This window comes from Primulina eburnea, chromosome 13 (assembly GCF_022965805.1).
Source record: "Primulina eburnea isolate SZY01 chromosome 13, ASM2296580v1, whole genome shotgun sequence".
Lineage (NCBI taxonomy): Eukaryota > Viridiplantae > Streptophyta > Magnoliopsida > Lamiales > Gesneriaceae > Primulina > Primulina eburnea.
In genome coordinates, this window is record NC_133113.1 from 35,536,103 (window position 1) to 35,558,086 (window position 21,984).

The following is a 21,984-nucleotide window of genomic DNA, read 5'->3' on the forward strand; positions in this document are numbered from 1 at the left end:
TTTGGTATCAAAATTACATTTTTGTTTTATTTCAAAAAACTTTTTTGTTTTTATTCTTTTAATTACAACTATTCAAATAGCACTTTAGTCCCTCCATAATTTGTCAAATTTCACTTTAGTCTATAAATATCTATAAAAAAAACTGTACACACACCGCGTGTGAAAAATACCTAATATATATAAAGGAGTAAGGGAATCAAAGGACACGTAGCCAACATTCAAGCAAGGCTCTCATTGAATTTCTTTACCGAATTACCATTTTGCCATCAATATCAAATCAAGTAGTTTTCCAAGTATTTACAAAATTGTCATCAAATTTAAATCAACTATTTTTTTTCACTTATTTACAAAATTGTCATCAAATTTAAATCAATTATTTTTCCAGTTATTTACAAATTTGTCATTCAAATACAAAATATTTCAAATAATTATGAAGTATTTTCAAATTGTATAGTTTATTTCCATTTACATAAACTATGTCAACTCCATTTCCAAATACAATTATATTATGAGTTGATTTACTACTCATAATCTACTTAATCAAATCATGAGGTCTCACATCATGACTTGTATCTCAACTCGGCTGAGATAAAGTGAATGTGATTTGTTAGCCCAAACCAATCATGCTAAATTTTTTATTAGGTGTTCATTCATCCATTCTTAACACCTAACCAATTCTAACAACATATGAGATTGAATACATGTTAATAGTTATATACTAAAAATGAAAGCTAGAGAATTCCATCGTTTATTGCTGCGATTACAATTCTTAAATAACAAAAGAATAATTGATTATTGCATGTTGTTGAATTAGTTCAATATGATTTGACTTAGTATATTGATAAAATAATGAATTCCTTCAAAAGCATTGCTTAAAAATTCAATCAATTATTGAAGATTAAAGATATGTGCATTAACCGAGATTCTAAAAATTATTTATTTATTATTTTAATTTAAATTATTTATATTGTGTTTGTTTCCTCTTTTTATTTTAATTTCAATTTATTTTATTAATTTATTCAACTTTTTGTTAAAAGTTAACTAAAGAATTGTATTTGAAATAGAATTGTAATGTATTAATTTTTGTCGTGCAATATCCGTATTAGTTATTAAAACTTGACATCTACACACTTGCAATAATATTTTGTTTAAAGATATTCAATTGTTATAAATTATTGTCTTGAAAAAATTTGATAAATTAGATTAAACAAAAATTCGTAATTATTTTCATATATAATTTATTTGAAATTCAAAAGATGCTTAAAATATATCATAAACATTTTATTTACGAGCCAGAAAATACATCATTGATACTAAATATAATGAAAAAATATTTGTATTCACTAGAATTTGAGAGGAGAAGAAAAATAACAAACAAAATGATATAATGTAAGATAAATTATTTAAAATAACTTGTTTTTATTAAAAATAATTTAATTTTTAAAATTAATTTCAAAAATACTTTAAAAAAAAAACGTTTGCAAAACTACCTCAATCCGCGCTTATGAAGCGCGGACGCTGCTCACGTGGCGCAGCGTCCGTGCTTCGTAAGCGCGGACACTGCAAACGTGGAGCAGCGTCCGTGCTTCGTACGAAGCACGGATGGTGCTTGCGACGGACTTTAGCGACGAATTATATATAGACCCGTCGCTAAAATTGAATAAGCGACGGTTCTAAAACACCGTCGCTAAATATGAATCGGCGACGGTTCACATTGCGACGGTTTTAAAACCGTCGCTATTTGTAGTTACGGATAAAACCGTCGCTAAGTTTAGAGCTCGAAATTTCATACGTTGCACGCTAATAATATTATTAACAGCATGTACGTGTTCGCCGCGGATAATCTTGAACTTTCAACGACTTGCATCTTTGCAGCATGCAATGTGCGCACTACGAAAAACCATTTTTGTTGTAGTGAAGACATTGAAAAAAAAAACAGACAAAAATTAATCACGAAATAAGTTTTTTCAGGAACTTCTACTATTCAACCTGGTTTTTTCAGTGAGTCGGGGATGACTGTCTAGGCTGATATATTGAATACAAAATCTCGCGATATAACAGTAAAATCTTGTGATATAATAGTAAAATCTCGTGATATAATAATTATAAATATCGTTCTAACAATATATTGGTGATACATTTAATATTATTCATAAAAAATATACTATAATTTATAAGTCAGCAGGATTTTCACACTTCGTCTTTGTCGAAAATCATGCTGCCTAAACAAACCAAAGTCAGTAATCTCTGACTCAGTGAAAAAACCAGGTTGAATAGTAGAAGTTAGGGGTGGGAAAAAATACCGAAATACTGAAATATCGTGTCGAAAAAATACCGAACTTACTGAAAAATCGGGACTACCGAGAATTACGGATTTTCAATATCTTCACTACAACAAAAATGGTTTTTCGCAGTGCGCACATTGCATGCTGCAAAGATGCAAGCTGTCTGCGGAGTACATTAGCGACGGTTTTAAACCGTCGCTAATTGTAGCGACGGATTAAAACCGTCGCAATTTAAACCGTCGCCGATTCATATGTAGCGACGGTGTTTTAGAATCGTCGCGGATTCAATTTTAGCGACGGGTCTATATATAATCCGTCGCTAAATGCCGTCGCAAGCTTCGTAAGCACGGACGCTGCTCCACGTTTGCAGCGTCCGCGCTTACGAAGCACGGACGCTGCGCCACGTGAGCAGCGTCCGTGCTTCATAAGCGCGGATTGAGGTAGTTTTGCAAACGTTTTTTTTTTAAAGTATTTTTGAAATTAATTTGAAAAATTAAATTATTTTTAATAAAAACCCAATAAATATGTGAAACATGAAATTTTCATATATGTGATTAACATGAGTTTATAAAAAAAAAATATTTTTTATTACATTAACTAATATATTAAGCTCGGGTGCGCCGTGCGCGACTGAACAGGAGCGGCTTTCGGTGGTCAGCTAGCAGAGAAGTTGAGACCATCGGTGGAGAAATTATGGGAGCTACGGTCGGAGGAGTGGAAATAGTTGGCGGAGGTGCCGTGAGAGTAGGAATGGTGGTGGCAACTGGTGAAATAGTTGCGCAGCCGAGGGTGAGTGGCCGGCGGCGGTAGCCACTACAATGCAGATGAATGCTAGGAGAAATTCGGTTTTACGTTCCACGAGTTGTTTGAGAGAGAGGAGAGAGCAGTGGAGATGAAGGTGAAGATGATGAGTTTGTGAATTTCAAATTTAAAAAAAAAAAAACACGACACGTGGCGCCCTAAATCTGATATATATATATATATACTAGGAATGAATCGCACATGGGTGATTAATAATGAAAAATATAATAACGAGATTTAGATAATTTTTAAATTCGTTTGAATAACATCTTGTTATGAGTATTTATTAATCTAAATATATCAGTGAGTATTTATTAATCTAAATATATCAAACACAATAAATAAAAATATACCATGACGATAAATCAAATATATTCACTTGTTTATATAACAATTTTCAATTTGCATGATTATAACATAATGACAGCTCTATCAAATTAACAAAGATATTTTTCATCCAAATATCATTCACAATGAAAAAACAAAATTAAGAGAATAGTAAATTTTACTAAGCCAGAATCAAAATGTATTTAAATGGAGTGCATATAGTACTGGTTGTCAAATAAAATTATCTTAATTAGCAAAATTATCATAATGATGTTAATATAAAACCTCTATACTTGTTATTAAGTTAAATATTAATTATGCTTTTGCTAACTTTTAACTCCTTGCAAATTTTGTTTAACTTTTTTCTTTTTTAGAATAGATACATATCAACTCAAATATTTTAAACGGTATAGTAGTTAACATGATTCGATGTATCAAACAAGGACAATTATTGCACTCCAACAATATTAATAATTACACTAATTGCAATATATGAGAATTAATCTCATGACTTTGACTCTTATATATACCAATTGTAAGATCATTCATTTGACGCTTTACCAAAATATATAACCGAGATAACGATGCAACATTAACTAAAATCTTTTAGAATCGTAAAACAACTCAAACGTCACATTTGGATTGTTATACCTTACATAAACAATTATTGCACCTAACAAATATGATATAGTTGTTATTTTACATTCTAGAAATCATTTTTCTAAATCAAATTTATTCTCATTAATCAAAGAATTTCATCGAACAGCAAAATAGTTTTATTACTAATAATAATTTAAACACAAATATTAATTGTTAGGGTGACCACTCTATGTCATCACCTATGCTTCATTAAGTTGCAATCATAGTAATAATGCACAATGAATTGGTAAACATAACTTAGTTAATTTAATAAGTGAGTAATATTAAATAACAATTTTGTTATTTTGAAATGTGAAAAATAGTTTCTATATATATAAATTCATCGTATATAATGATAAATTAATTAATATGTAGAAAAGAGAAAAAAAAATATTTTATGTATGTAATTTCATCATATACAATTAGAAATTAATTAATAGGTTGAAAAGAACAAACAAGATAACAAATCAATATATTATATATGATGATTTCGTAATAGAATAAGACTAATATAATCATATTTTGTATTATGTTCAGAACACAATTGAAAATTGATAACAAAATATATAATAATGGAAACGTTAATTTTAAAAACATTATTATCTAAAATATTATCATAATACATAATGAATCATAAATGAAATCACTAAATTATTGAGTAACTATTTATTTAATTATTACTTAAATCAATTTATAAAATAAAATAAAAGATAAGATATAAATATTAAATATTCATTAGCAACCATGAAGAAATACACTAATTTTAGGTAAAACAAAGAAAAATTATGGGTAAATTAATAAATTCAATATGCATTAATATTTAAAGATATTTAAGATAAACAATAAATTAAAAAAAAACCCATCAAAGAAATTATTGATTTAATTTGCTAAATTAAATGAATAAAGGTATATTAGAAAATTCACAATTAGAAGTCATATATAATACTTCTATTCTTTTTAGTAGGTCCACCGGCCTCTACAACTGTACATTTACCGAACAATGTGTTCACAAAAATTAGTAAAACATGTTTGCCAAATTGTAAAGGCATGAAATGTTCAACTTTTTAAATGTTACTTTCTAATTGGTACGGCATTAAGTATTGGTATTTGTGCTTTCATTCACTGGCTTCTCTGGTTTAGTGGGTCGGAAATTTAAAACACGGATAAACTTCTTCTCTTTTTTGATCTCTCTAAAATAATCCATGTTTGTACAACAATGGCTATTTTCTATATTTCTTATTTAACTTCTTATAATGAGAGAACATGGTTATAATAATAATAATAAAAAAAAACTATGGAAATCGAGTCTCTTAATTCGGAAATAGCAAAACATGCATTAATCCTAGCTAGATTCAAACAACGATCTTTTGTCATTTACAAATTTTTTTAAATCAAATGTTATAAATCTTTAAGCATTACTTAAATTGTGGGAATTCAATGTTTACCGGTACAATCTAATAATATTGAGAATGCTTTATGTATCTTGGCTAATTGGAGGCCAACATCTCCCTATCAAATAAATCTTGAAATCTAAATGAAACGATCGAAATATATAAAAAAAAAAGTTTAATGGATTTTTAGACAAAAAGTTCATGGACATGACCTGTCTATCTAGTTTTATATAAAAAGAAATTAGGAGCTAGGGGTGTGGGGGTTGTCCTTGTAATAATATCTTATAAATCATGTAAGACGCAAGCAACTATATAAACTGTCAGTACTAATTGGGTTAAAATGCAAAGACCACAAAATGAACCTGAAACTCATCACTATATGCTCTCTTTTCGTACTCATTTCTACCTCATCTGTAACAGCGGCAAACCAAGCCCACGTCAAGAAAAGCAAAATGCAAAACAAGAAACGGAAGAATGACAACTGGAACAATCCTTTTCTTTTCAATGTGCTTGCATTTGGAGCCAAGGGTGATGGTCTTTCTGACGATTCCAAGGTATGCTCCCGATTTTTAATGCTACCAGCCGCGAGTTTGGTTTTAGGTACAAATAAATAAATGGCACCAACAGGCACTTTTAGCAGCTTGGAAATCTGCTTGCAAGATATCAGGAGCTGTCGTTGAAGTTCCTTCAGAATTTAAATTTCTGATAAAACCCTTGACACTCCAAGGGCCCTGTCTGCCGAATCTTGTTTTACAGGTAAGTCCTAAGTAAACCTTTTCTTTTCTTATTAAATAATCGAATTTATGATGGAAATTGTGCTAATTTTTTGTTTCTATAAAATTTCTAACAGATTGATGGGATTATTTTAGCCCCTGCGAAAATTGGAACATGGACAAAATATAGCTTGTATCAATGGATAAACTTTAAGTGGCTTCATAACTTTACAATCCAGGGTTCAGGTACAGCTGATGGGCAAGGTTATAACTGGTGGGATTCTTCATTAAATGATGATACTCAGGTAGTATATGTCACAAAATTCAAATGTCAATTTAACATATACATTTCGAGGGTGGTTACAATTTATATGTGTGTGTATATATATGTTACATATTTACCTGTCTTTCCTTTGATGTTTATTTTTTTATTCAGAAGAAGAAAGCGAAAAAAATATCAAGCATTAAACCAACCGTAAGTCTGAAATCTTGCATGTTTTAAATTTCAAAAAGTGAAAAACCCACAAAACTGATCATTCGTGGCAAAATTGTCGATTTCCTCGAGTAAATTTTCTTTAATATTTATGTTTTCAGCTCTGAGTTGTAAAGTTGGCTCTTAATTTTCTAACTTTTATTTTTGTTGATTTTAGCCATATTTTGCCGAAGCTAGGACGCGGTGTTAAAATTTTTATGTGACATCGAAAATTATTTACTTATCCAAGTGCCATGTGTTCCAGCGAAATATAACTAAAAAATCAACAAAAAAAACAAAATTTACATGACTAAAGCCTAATTTGACAACTACCAAAATAACAAAACAAGACAAAAAAGATAACTAAATTGGCTATTTTTCCTGACCATAAGGATTTTCTCCATTTATATAACAGGCACTGAGATTCTACGCGAGCTATAACATCACGGTTCGCGACATTAGTATAAAAAACAGCCCTTTATGCCATCTAAAATTCGATAACTCTAGAAGAGTGAAGGTCAACAATATTACGATTTTCTCTCCTGGAAACAGCCCGAATACTGATGGCATTCACCTGCAGAACTCCCAAGATGTAGAAATCCAGCATTCCAACATAGGATCAGGCAAGAATTCAGATTTTCGTATGATCCGAGCTAAATTATAAATGTATTGAAGTCCAATTTAATTTACTGTTTCGTTGAATAGGAGATGATTGTGTGTCTATACAAACCGGTTGTTCCAATGTTCATGTCCATCATATAAACTGTAGCCCTGGTCATGGAATAAGGTAACTATTACAGGTTATCTGTTAATATCTTAGATATTCGCCCTTCTTCATACACGCACACCAAAGCATAGAAAGAACAAATTGATTTTTCCTATGAAAGGATTTTATGAGCGCAATGCAATTTGGTTTTCGAACAAACTTCAGTTTAGGAGGACTAGGAAAGGGTAAAAGCCTCGCATGTGTCTCCAATATCTTAGTTGAAAACATCACAATGCTGAACACTCTATATGGAGCCAGGATCAAAACATGGCAGGTATTAAACACTAAAAAGAATCTTGTAAAATTCAATTTGTATAATTTTCTTGATTATGCGTTGTTCACAAGTCATCCGTTTTTAGGGTGGTCTTGGATCGGTGAAAAATGTGTCGTTTTCAAATATCCAAGTCACAGACGTTAAGTATCCGATAGTGATCGATCAGTACTATTGTGACAAGAATCAATATGCCTGCAAGAACCAAACAGAGGCAGTGGCAATATCGGGAGTTGAATTCAATCGGATTACAGGGACTTATGCATCACAACCCATTCATATGGCGTGCAGCATTTCATTTCCATGCATAGATGTTGTTCTGGATTCCATTCAACTACAGCCCTCCAAAAAACATGGAGCATTAATTCAGCAACCGTTGTGCTCAAATTCATATGGAAAATCATCGGGACTGCTTGTTCCTGAAAGCATGAATTATTGTGTGAGAAGTGGGAGTGATTTTAGCAGGAGAATATCAAGATCACACGATGTTAGCTGTTGACTATTAGTGAGCCTTGTTTGAATTTTGGCTTCCTTTGTGTGCGATGGTTACATGCAGATATATGCAGCAGGTGATGCCTTAATTATTATGTAAAATCCGTGATTGTGATGATTTTAGGCCTTAAGTTTGGTATGTAAATTGTGCGTGTGTATTAATCATGACAATACATAGTGGTTTAATTTGTCACATTTTCGAACATGAGGAGCCAATCGAACAAACAACGCATTTTGATCGTTGAACACCACAATACATAGTGGTTTAATTTGTCACATTTTCGAGCCTCGTACGTTGAATATATATAGTTGATCGCGATTGTTTTACTGAAAAAATTTATAAACGGTGAGACTGAGACCATCGGAATTGAAGATTTGATATCAAAAAGCGAAGGGGAATAACAAAAGAAAGATTTATTTTTCATAGCTAGTTAGGTAAGGAATCAAATTTAAATTTTGAAGGAGTGACAGTTGAGTGCATTGCAGTACTGCCTACTCTTTTAATAATTAATTCATAACCAATAATAATAAATGTTCATGAGATGTACGATAAAGATAAGTTATCAGATCATACCGATCAAAGAACACACACACACACACACACACACACACACACATATATATATATATATATATATATATATATATATATATATATATATATTCAAGGTGGAGAAAAGGCACCGCCCACAATCCACTCTTTTCAATAATGCATGCGCACTCGCTGATCAACTAAAATGCCCGCCACGATTCCTTCTGCAACATGACCTCACTAATCATAAATATGGGAAATTCATAAAAGACACATGCAAGAGGTTTAGTGAGTCAAAACAAAACTCAAATACACAGATACACCCCATATGTATCATGTTCTTCGCTTAACAGATGATGGACAACAATTCCACTTAAATCATCTTTAAGTGGATATAGATGAATATACATTTGGGTTGTGCGTGGATTCATCCCACAAATCCAATATTCATCTTTAAACAATTCTAATAATTATTATGATGAATTTCAAATATACTTAAGATATGTGTTATTTAAAATTCATTACTCAAATCAAATCTTTCTCATCCAAAATCCAATACATCACTTAAGCACAACAGTGAAAAATTCACATATTGGTGGGCTTGGTAGAATGCATTATTATTAGTAACAAATAAAACAGCTATTTATTTTTATTTTTTTGAATAAAAGACAGCTGGGTTAAGAAACCATGCTGTTACATATATTAATAATCAGTTGTGCAAACGGGGAATTGATGATGGAAAAACTTCTGATCACCTTAATTTAATTTGGGCCAATCCGGAACAAAATTAAAATGGAGAGAATATGTACAGTTCTATGAGTTCCTAAGATATAGTTCGATCAAGCCTCAAGATCAGTTGTATAACTTTGAATGTGACGTAGACTAGCCAGCATATTCATTTGCCACCCAATTTCTCAAGCGCGCTAACACATATAATAATTCGGTATTAACTAAATCAAACACATTTTTAAATTAAACGTTACGAGGAGTACTCTTCTCGTTAAAAATATGGCGTGGTAGGCATGAACAAATATCATCATCTTATGCATGATGCTGCTCTATATGAGGATGACATGCATGCTACCATCCAAAACAAAACCGTAGCAAGAAATTTTTCATCAAGTGGACAAATTTTGTCTTGAGGAAGCGTTTTGACGAGTTATATCTTTTAAAAAAAACTTGTTTTATGATTGCTGTAAAGTGGGACTGATGGAAAAAGTATCACAATCAAGTACGTGTAAAAAATATAAAGAATTTTATGAAATTAAAAAGATAATTTATATTCAATCTAAATCATCTTGTATCAATGGTTGTTTTACTTTTGATTTCATAATTATGAACAAATTAAAACATATTTTTAAATCGAAATGAAATTAATATGAATTTTTTCTTTGCGAAAAAAAACTTGGAAACATACAAAAATTCGCAAAAATAAATTAGCAAAATTTAGAAATATTCTTTTTGTTCATTCCAATCGTTAGCTCATATAATCATCTACAAAGTCGTAAAATTACATTATTCTATTTCAAATGTGAAACTTTAAGTAGAATTTTTTTTAGTGATCATTTCTACAGTTGTATTGACCATCGGTAAAATTAATATAAAAAAATATTATTATTAGCAATTCAATTATTTATTTAAAAATAATTTCTTTGCATTGACCATTGGTAAAATTACTATAAAAAATATTATTTTTAGCAATTCAATTATTTATTTAAAAGTAATTTCTTATGATTGTATAATAATGACTAATGTACGACAAGTTTTTTTCAAAAAGAAAATGAAACTATATAACATATGATGTAAGATGTTTTGTTTAGAGTTTTTAAAAGTCCACAATAAAATAACTATTACTAAGATAATTTACTTTTTTTGTTAATTTGATAGACAATATAAAGATATGCTATTCGAGTAAAAAAAATATTTCTATAAATTTTTTTGGGGCTCAATGTGCAAGGGCAAAGCCACATATATGCCCATCATGGCTGTAGCTCGGTTGAGTTCTTCTATTTTTTATTTTTAAAAATGGAGATTTTAGCTCAAGCAGCACAAATAGAAAAGGAAAGGCCGTCCAAAAATATTAAATTTGTATTTAGCTCCGATGAGCCAGGTAGAAAAAGAAAAACATAGTTCAAGAAGATTAAGATTTTATCCCATAAAATCTTCAAGGAGATGAGATCTGATTGTCTGTTCCTGGATAAATAAGATGCGTGCATGTCTAATTTACCAGTTTCCTACATTATTGATCTTCTTTTGATGCATTTTGTCCTTCCTTCCCATGACTACCGAAAATAATAAATATTTTATTTGCTCTTCGATCAATTTTACAGCATAACATAGATCATCAATTCAAGTGTGATTCTCCCATGAAAGATTTTTAAATTTTAGCATCTCACTCGATTGCGCCAAATATATCCTCTAAACCATATTATGTACGATCCATTTTAGGTAACGTAATAAGCAGCATTCAGCAACCACCACAGTAATTAACCACCATGCAGAAACTGATCAATCTGCTTCTCCAAAATGTAAATTATCCACTTCAAGAATAGAACATAAAAAGTTAAGACCACAAAACTAACTCAAATAAAATTAGAAGCTATCATGATTGAATAGCACGGTAACAATCTTTAAAAATTCTTTATATGCCTTATGATCTCATGAATCACATCGGGGAATCTACAGAGCTTAAAACTGTCGTTGAGCAAGTAAACCAGAGTGAGACTGGTGGAACACACTAAGATGATATATCGCTTGGGATATCAATTCTTTCAGTTCAGGATGTTGGGCGATAATTGCACGGTCCAACCCTTCGAAGGCATTCAAAACTCCCGCTCGTTCCAAATCCTCATTCTTACCATCATGAATGGAGAGGTAACAGATAAGAACCAGTCCATGTAATTGTGTCTTCTCATTTCCCCTTAACAACTTCATTAGAGGCGGAACGCCTCCAAAATCGATAATAGTCTTTGAGTGCTCAACACACAGAAAATTCTCAGGACAAGCAAATTTCCCAAGTGATTTAGCAGCTTCTGCCATCACGTCTTGATTGCTGTTCCTCAGTTGCTCGACCAACGGACGGATCACCCTTGTCTCCCTTGCCGGAAAGGTTTTAGCCAATGAGCCTATTGACCTTATAGCCGCTATGTGTAACCTTGAATTATCAGAATCTTTGATCATCCTTAGAAGCTGATCGACAACTGCCTTTGCAGCTGGTGAATTTGTCTTAAAAGTTGCCATTCTGAGGTCAGGATTTGACTCTGCTGCAGCAGTTATCTCCATTATCGTCATCAGACATTTATACTGCAGCTCACCTTCTTCTGTCTCCACAAGCTTAGCCAAACAAAGTAACCCTTTTGTCTCTGTTATCCTCTTACTATTTGGCACACTATTTCTAGCTAGCATCCACAGTGCTTCAGCACAACTAATTTTCAGAGAGAGTTTTACCTCTGGTTTCTCATTCTCCCTATCCTTCCTATGGTTCCCTCCCTTGCTGCTTCCTTCTGAGTATTGCATAGATAAAGACGACCCAAATCCCGGCTTGTACAAATTCTTCTTCTCCATTTCCTTGTTAATCTGGATGATAGAATGTATGCTTTGCTTCCCAATTTTTAGCTTAGTGTCGTCCATGAATAAATCAAACGACAATAAGGTAACGAGTGGCCTAATCACATTCTCTCGAGCAAAATCCTCTTGTGCAAGATGGCAATGCTCGGCCATTGAAGCTACCAATTTTGCAACCATTGTTTGTGCTTTCATTGATGAACCTCCTAAAACTTGAACAATTATTGGAACCCCTAAAGCATCAATTATTGCTCGGACCCTTTCCGCGTCATTTGCTAAGTTTTGAAGTGCAGAGGTAGCGGCCATTTGCGCCTCAGCTGATGAACTATCTTTTAACAGCTTCAACAAAGGTGAAATTCCACCTTCTTCAACTATTATTTGTTTGTTTCTATCATTATCTTTAGCTAATGAAGCTAATTCATTTGAGGCCTCGATTCTATCTTGCAATTGACCCATATGTAAAGAAGCAATAAAAGACCAAACCCAAGAAATTATAGGGTCGTTACTGGCAATGGGGGGTAAAGTAAGGCTGATACCTCCACCGGCGCCACCGGCCTCGAAAATAGAGAGAACCCATGTCATATCAGCAACACAGGAGTCGAGGAATCCGAGGAGTTTGCGGAATTCAGTGGCGGACACTATGATGACCACGCGGCGTAGGATGCTGCGCCGTCGGCATTTCTTAACTAGGGTTAGTGACTTTTCAAGATTCTTGGACACGTCCATTGCGATACGGCGGAGGGGGCGGTCGTAGAATGGAGCTCCAGCAGTGGTGGAGGATGCAAGGCGCGCGGCGGAGCGGAGCATCTGGCAGAGGCGTTCGACTTTCTTGCCAACCTCAGAGCACTCGAACTTGAAAGAATCGGATTCTTTAACCGCTTCGGAAATCTGGTCGGACAAAAGGATTGGAAATGATAAAACCTCTTCGATCCGCTTCTCTTGTTCGGTAATCGCCTGCTTCTGAGGTTGCAGTTTCTGAGGTTTTGATGTGGTTGCAGTAGAAGTAGTTTTTGTCGCCATAATCGAATATGTTTTCTTGGAGAAACGAAAAAGATTTGTGCTATGCGTAGAAGTCATAGGTGAGTCAAAAATATTGAAATCATAGTTTCGTTTCAGTGTGTGGGTAGGACTAGGAGAATGAAAAGCAGAATTGTTATTGGCTTTGAGTTTGACGACAACCTATATTTTAAGATCACAATGGAGAGACTAGAGAGGATGTTAATGTTCATTGAGCATGCCCTTATTATATTTTATAGCTATTGCACCGCTGCGTGTGTGTACAATTATTTTTTTATTATTATGGACTAAAATGAATTGAAATTATCGAGGTTTAAAGTGCTTTGAAAATGTAAAAAAACTAAAAAATGTTTTTGAAATTAACAAAAACAAAAATGTAATTTTGATACAAATAGGGGCAAAATAAAACCAAAAAACGATAAAACAAAAAACATTATATAATTGCTTAATAATATAAAAGATATTTATTTTTATTTTAACGGTTTATCTCTTTTAATTCAAAACCAAAATCGAACAAATAAACCCGATAATTTTTTTAAAAAAAAAATCTACCGATTTACCCCAAATCAAAAATTTCAAGTAATTCGATTGGTTGGTTATTTCAGTTTATATCAAGATTTTGCTCACGCCTATCTATGGACAACTTGCATCCGTAGAAAAATCCTCAATTTAAAAAAATTGAAATATTGTTGCTAAGAAATTATCATTATTATTATTTTGTTGGGATTTAGTTTTGGAAGGAATACAACCGAAATCCCAATAATTAAACACAAAACGGAACACATCCCAAATCCCAATAGGTAAACATAAAAGAATGGGTCTCATGTGAGACCGTCTCACGGATCTTAATATGTGAGACGGGTCAATCCTACCCATATTCACAATAAAAAATAATACTCTTAGCATAAAAAGTAATATTTTTTCGTGGATGACCTAAATAAGAGTTCCGTCTCACAAATAATACCCGTGAGACCGTCTCACACAAGTTTTTGCCAACATAAAAAGCCTTGTCATATGGTCTTATAAGTCAACTTTTTAGACAAATATCTGATCGACTAGACTTGACCATAAAATATTAATTTTATGTCCAAAATATCATATTTTTTAGTTATGTTATGAATAAATATTGTGTGATATATGCTGATTTGAGTCAAAAATGTTCGGCATATCATATTTTATGTTTAAAGTATTATTTTTCATAGCAAAATATTATTTTTTGTTAGTTATACCATGAAGAAATATTATGTAATATATGCTGATTTGAGTGAAAAATATTATTTTTTATCTTAAAATTATTACTTTTTACTACATTTATGGATCGGATCGACCTGTATCAAGGATATAGATCATTGAGATCGTCGCACAAGATATCTAATCATAATATAAAAATGCAAGGGATTCGGACTTTTCTTTCTTTCTTTAATTTTTTGAATCCCACCATTATTCGGTGTATCACCTTTCTCCACATACTCATGTAGAATCGGTACAATTAATTAGTATGAGCCAAGGTGAACTTATGATTTCTAACCCAAGTCATGTTGTTCAGATGAACCATATACCCGGATTTGACCTCGTTGTCCATTCGACTCACTTTCCAAGCCTAAGCCACGTTGTCCAGTGGACTAAAAATTATGTACAATGACCGTTGTCCCGGTCCATTCAGTCATTCGTTTTCAATAATATCTCAATTATTTTACCAAGAATCAAGTACATCAGACAGTCAAAGATAAATCAAGGTGATCATATATAGTTCGATTTATTCAATATATTTCAGTTTATAAAAAATTTAATAAAGAGAGAATTACGATAAATTCCAGTCCAAATGTCAAACAAGTCATTTTAAATAAAACATATAATAAACTTTACCTTCATATCTTATTAAGTTATTTGCTTTGACAATCCAATTGCTTTGATATTCATATAAATATCAATGTTGTGATAATTCATGTGTCAGTAAGATTCCTTGATAATTGATTTGCCTAAGTTCATTTCTTGATCAAATTTGGGCTATGAAACAACTTTAAAATTACGAGAAAAATCATAATAATTCAAAATTAATTTAGTTGGTGTATTTTGTAAAGTGCTATAACCTTTGTATATAAACTTTTTTCAAATTCTAAGCTCATTTTATCCAGATCTTATATTTCAGAATGGTCTACTATAAGTTTTGCCGACATAAAAAAGGAGACTTTCGCTACTGTTTCCGGCCATTGACTGAACAGTGAGCATATTTGGCATCATGTTCAACATTTTCTTCTTTATAATTAAGTTCAACAACGGCATGCATTATTGAAATCCAGAAGCATCAAAATTAAAGTTAACTGTCCCAAAATTTTGTGAAAATTGATTTTGTTTTTCTTCCAAAAATTTATAGAAATTCCTAAACCAGTCCGAAAGCTTTGAAATTTTTAATTATAGTCTAGAAAAAGTGCAGAAACCTTCGGACATGAAAATTCCCGTCATCAGGGTGGCGCGTGACGGCGAATCCAATGCCACGCATGGCCGATGTTTTCCGAGCAGACTCCATTCATCAATGTCTACACTTCTGTATAAAAAAATTTCCGATAAAAACAACATGATTTGCCCAAATTTTGTATTTTTAAATTGAATGGCTAGCAAATTTGCTACCGGAAAATAAGTGCTTCCAATTACTTTCCGACCGATTTACTGACATGCATGGATTCTACTCAACACCAGGAACGATATCTCTGTTATAACCGATATCTAAATAAAGAGTTAAGCAAGAGTTTCCAGTGAATGAACATGCAACCTAAAAAGATTATTTCTAGATGTATACTTTTGTAAATGCTCACGATTTTTGATTTTTTTGAAGCAATCTATGAAATTGTTTGCTACATCTCCTGCACCAATTTTTTTCTGGATGTAATAGGAAGTTTTGGTAAATTTTCCAGAATTATTTTGACAAAATTTACTAATTTTCAAAGATTTTCCTCAATTTTTGACATTTTCTCACCCATTTTTTCCCTTTTCTATTGAATTTTTGTGTACGAATGTTTATTCTCTTTTATGATAGAATGATTGTATTTATAGGAAAAAGTAAGGAAGGATATGATGGCAAGTGTATAAGATAATAGTAATTATACTATTATTATAGTTGGGTTGTTACCATCTTGATCGTTGTTACTATTAATTTACTATTACGGTTATCATGGTAAAAATAAAAAAAAGTTAAGGGTGTTTTACAACTTGCACCCTCTAATACAGCCAATTTGGCACGCTCCACCAGATTCCCCCATCAAATCAAAGTAATCATTTTGCACCGTCTTATATTTTCAATTGGAATATGTCTGAATATCAACATTAAATGGGTACTTTTTACAAATAAAATGATTTTTCATCCCCTAAACTTTTTAAAATAATCTACTATCTACTACTACTATTATAAATATATGAGTTTGAATTGTGAGCTTATCTTTGTATCCTTTTATTTATTTTATATTTTGTCGTGTTCATTTGGTTCTTTAAGTAATTTTCTATGTTAGTTTAATATATATACTATTATATTAAGTGTGAGGACCTTAAAATAACTATCTTTGAGTACACCAAAATATTTAATTCCATAATTACTCTTCTTACCATACTAAAAACATTTTCAAGTCAGAGAAAAATCAAAATAAAACTTCCCTTTTAAATCGAACAACTTTTCTAAATCGAAAATAATTTCGTGTTAATTATTTAGTATTATTTGATCAAATTAAAAATAATAATAGCACATGCAATGCATGTGCATCATTTACTAGTGTTAATTAATAGTGTACTTAACTTTTATTTGTGAGTATTTTTTATCCTTTCATTTGTTTTATATATTTTTTCATGTTCATGGTGTTCTTTAAGTAATTTTCATGTTAGTTTAATACGATAATTAATAGTGTACTTAACTCAATCAAATTAATTATTATTTTGATTTTAAATATAAACTTATCAAAATGTTGTACATTTAAAAAATTTGCTAATATTACTAACATCTATTTTATTTTATTTCATGTTCATGGGGTTCTTTAAGTAATTTTCATGTTAGTTTAATATGATAATTAATAGTGTACTTAACTCAATCAAATTAATTATTATTTTGATTTTAAATATAAACTTATCATAATGTTATACATTTAAAAAATTTGCTAATATTACTGACATCTATTTTATTTTATTTTATTATTATTATTAATATGTGACTTTTATTTGTAAACTTATTATTTTACCGTTTTGTTTATTGTTATTTTCATTTTAGTTTAATATGATAATTAATAGTGTCTTAACTCAATCAAATTAATTATTATTTTTATTTTACTTTGTAAACTTACTATTTTACATTTTTGGTTTATAATTTGTATAATTGTCATGATGTTCTTTAAGTTATTTTCTACGTTAGTTTAATAGGATAATTAATAGAGCACTTAACTCAATCAAGCTATTTATTATTTTAATTTTACTTTTATTTGCAAATTTAAATTTAATAGGATTATTAATAGAGCACTTAACTCAATCAAACTATTTATTATTTTAATTTTACTTTTATTTTTAAATTTAAATTTAATTACTGTAATTTATATAATGACATCAAATTAATAGAAAATCATTCTCATAATGTTATACATTAAAAAAATTATTTATATTACGAATATTAAAGTAATAATAGGAAGACGAATGGAGATGAGTGACATTGAAAAAAATCAAATAATTAAAAAATATTAAGGTCATATAAAACATCTTCTTCCCATTTACAATAGAAATATTTTAATCCTACTTTTGTATCAACAAATATATCTGATTGAGAGAAAATATTTGTATGTAAGTGATTTCAATATAAACATTTAAACTATTTAGTCAATTTTCGATATATGATGTTAAATAAATATTATCTATTAAATATATGATTTTTATTTGTAACCTTACTATTATACTATTTTTTGTTTTACAATTTGTCATGTTCATGATGTTATTTTAGTCATTTTTTATGTTAGTTTAATAAGATCATTAATAGTGTAATTAACTCAATCAAACTAATTATTGTTTTAATTTACTTTTAAATTTAATTTTAATTACTAAATTTATACATTTCCGTCAAATTCATGAAAAATATCTACTGTGATACCCTTGTCCCACATCGAAAAAAATCAAGATTTAAAATGAGTTTATAATGGCTTACAATGGACTTCTATAGCAACTTGGGTTAATCATTTTCGTAAAGCGAGGACGGATACGAAGTAGTTGCTATAGGGGCTCATTGTTTAGTCACGCAGCCGCGGGCCCGGGCTCGGGGCGTGACATCTACCATATTGATGATAGGTAATAATGACATTATTAATAAATATTAAGGTTATACTTCTTTATCCCATTTAGAATAAAGATATTTTCAAAATCTTTATGTGTCAATAAAGATATATGATTGAGAGAAATGTTTGTATGTAAGTTATTCCAAACACTATTTGAAATTTAAGCTATTTAGTCAATTTTTTTATATATGCTGATAAATAAATATTACTAAATAATATGCTTCATTTGATCATTTTGTGTTCTTGCAATGAGACGAGTTTTATACCATTTTTTGTTTTACAATTTTTCATGTTCATGATGTTATTTTAGTCATTTTTTATGTTAGTTTAATAAGATCATTAATAGTGTACTTAACTCAATCAAACTAATTATTGTTTTAATTTACTTTTAAATTTAATTTTAATTACTAAATTTATACATTTTTCCGTCAAATTCATGAAAAATATCTACTATATTGATGATAGGTAATAATGACGTTATTAATAAATATTAAGGTTATACTTCTTTATCACATTTAGAATAAAGATATTTTCAAAATCTTTATGTGTCAATAAAGATATATGATTGAGAGAAATGTTTGTATGTAAGTTATTCCAAACACTATTTGAAATTTAAGCTATTTAGTCAATTTTTTATATATGCTGATAAATAAATATTACTAAATAATATGCTTCATTTGATCATTTTATGTTCTTGCAATGAGACGAGTTTTTTAACACAACATTACATGTTTTGGTGTTATATGTCGTTTGTATTGATCATATTGTGTTTGGATTCCTTATGTGATTTGTTTGTTCACCGAAAGAAAATATAAAACAAAACCATATATCCCACAAAAATGATTATTTTTAATTTTTTTCCCTTGAGATATTTTGTTAATTCTTAAACACATAATGATGTTTTCAGTTTGCTTAGACTACTTAGTTTGAAGTGACTTAAAAAATATTAAAAATAATGAAATGTTTTTTCGTTTTTAGCTTATATCTCAGAATATAAAGATATAATATATTTTTTTATTGAGACAAATGTATTTCCAGACTTCTGTCTATAAATTAGTATTCAAATTTTTTACAATATTATAATATTCTCTATTCAAATTTTTTATTTAAATTGATTGAAGTTATTTGAATTTGAGTTTTTATGTGCTTGATTATATTATTTTTGTAGTATTATTTATTGTGAAATTAATAGATGAACTAAAAAAATTAGTGGATCTATGAGCCTCTGGTGGACGACAAACATTGATAAATTGTTAAAAGAGATAATACCAAGTAGATTTTTGGCATACGATTTTGTTCTAATTAAATGATTATGCATGATTTTAAATTTTAATTGCATCACAAGTTAACATATGTTTTGTCGTTGTCAGATAAATTTTGTCAACAGTCTAATATTTTTCTTTGATTTAAGGAAAATTGTGTGACTTCGTATTATATTTTTATTTCTTAATGTTTTATTAAAGGATTTTTCATGATGATTTTGAGGCACCATTTTTTCCTTTGTGTGTTTTTTAAAAAAGTAAAATATTTATGAAATCATGACGTTAATAAGGCTTCTTCTCTTTATTTGAAAAAAAGTATTGAAAAATTTATAAATTTTTTGAATAATATGAGTTAGTATTTAATTTGAGAGTGATTTATGCTTTTTGTTGCTCGTATATACTTCATTTTCTTTGTTATTGTACTAAATAAATTATTTTTGAACTTTGAGTTATCATTTTTTATGGAGGTTGTTTGTGTCATGAATTTTTTAAATTCATTTTGTTTAGTATTGTTGGCGTCAATTGATTTTTCTGATATTCTATTATTTGTCTTGTTGTTTATATGAAAATATGTATGAGAGTACACCGATCAAAGCCACATATTCTGGGTCTTATGTTTTACGAAGATGTTAATATATGATTTCTGTGAATTATATAATTTATTGGTTCTTCATATATGTAGTTAAAAAATGAATCAAATTTTGAACAAAAAATTTATGATAAACATACTGCATGAAAAAACATGTTAAAAAAATAATGTTGCATATTACTATGTCCCTATTTCTGTATGATATAATTCAAACACATTTTTTAGATATTTGAAATTAGATCTAATTAAGTGACATGAAACATATACATATATATTTGAAGGCGTATTTAAAGCAAAATATTAAGATCAAGAATGATTCATTTTTAAATTTCAACGCAGCACAATGAAGAAGAAATTGGAAAATTATATGTGTAAACCTTTAAGGGTTATATAGTGATTATGTTGCTACTTCATGGTTTGCAACATATTGATGCCATATAAAATATCAATATTTATCAAAGAATAAACAAAAAGAAAAATTCTTCATTCAGAAAAAGAAATACATGAAAAAAATGTGTATAATTCTCATTCTATTTTTAATAGTATGAGAACAATTCTAAAGTTTTGTGGACACAATAGATCAATTTTGTGCATTTTTAGTAAATTGGGACATTGAGCCGGTTGCACTTTATTTCTTCCAATATTATCTCGATAGATTTCGAGGTGGCTAAGAGTTTGTTTTTGTCTATTTTTTAGTTAAAGTGGCTAACAAACTAATAATGAGATACATGATGGTAATATAGAGAACTACTCGCCAAATAAATTCACTTAGCCGAATAGTGAAATTCAAATTGAATTATACAATATTTCATGCAATTAATTTTGTCTATTATAAGATGCTCATGAAATCTAAACAGTTGTATTATTAGATGAGATATTTAATAAGACCAATACTTTGATATATATATTTGAATGATATCTCATATCATATCTTAATTACGTTATTTGTGTCCTTCTCAAGATTTTTAAAATACATTAATTAATTTTTTATGTCGTTCCAAAATATATAAAATATTATAAAACAACATGTAAACTCGATAGAATAAAATTTGTTTTGTTTATGAGATTGAAACTATATCATCTCCATGATATGATGCACACAATCATTGTTCCAAATCTTCTAAAAAATGACGAACGAAATGACTTTCCTGAATTGAGTCAAATTAAATGATGACACGGTTCTAAGATATAGTTATTTGAAAAAAGATTTTCAAGTCTTTCTCGCACTGATTGAGAAATAATTGTTAAAAATTTATTAAACTTATAATTATATGTTGATAATATTGATACTAAATATATAAAAATGATATTACAAATATCACAATATTTGAAGAAATTACAGCATTATTCATTGGTTATATTGTTGAAGAATATATATGTCATACATACTTTTAGTCACAAATAAAAACCAATCACCACTAAAAACAATATTTATTTTTATGAGTTATAGTGGATGATTGTCAAAAACTGAAAAATCTTTCAACAATAAAATAAATATTTGGAAAATAAGATTATTGGATAAAAACAATGTAGAAAACCGAAAAAACGTTCTGATAGGGAAGTAAACTA

General features: G+C 29.7%; 2 protein-coding genes across 3 annotated transcripts; one reads left to right on the forward strand and one right to left on the reverse strand.

Annotated features, from left to right (window-relative positions):
- Positions 1 to 5,436: 5,436 nt before the first annotated feature.
- On the forward strand, positions 5,437 to 8,277 carry LOC140808684 (polygalacturonase At1g48100). Of its 2 annotated transcripts, XM_073165849.1 has the most exons (8): positions 5,437 to 5,997; positions 6,071 to 6,199; positions 6,294 to 6,461; positions 6,596 to 6,631; positions 7,044 to 7,251; positions 7,334 to 7,415; positions 7,560 to 7,668; positions 7,754 to 8,277. In XM_073165849.1, exons 1-8 carry the CDS (start codon positions 5,800 to 5,802, stop codon positions 8,162 to 8,164), a joined length of 1,341 nt encoding a protein of 446 aa, XP_073021950.1. In that variant the 5' UTR covers positions 5,437 to 5,799; the 3' UTR covers positions 8,165 to 8,277. The 2 variants fall into 2 exon arrangements, with proteins under 2 accessions (XP_073021950.1, XP_073021951.1); XM_073165850.1 differs by lacking the exon at positions 6,596 to 6,631.
- A 2,695-nt stretch (positions 8,278 to 10,972) lies between these two features.
- On the reverse strand, positions 10,973 to 13,436 carry LOC140810001 (uncharacterized). Its single transcript, XM_073167788.1, has one exon. It carries the CDS (start codon positions 13,328 to 13,330, stop codon positions 11,378 to 11,380), a length of 1,953 nt encoding a protein of 650 aa, XP_073023889.1. The 5' UTR covers positions 13,331 to 13,436; the 3' UTR covers positions 10,973 to 11,377.
- Between the last annotated feature and the right edge of the window lie 8,548 nt (positions 13,437 to 21,984).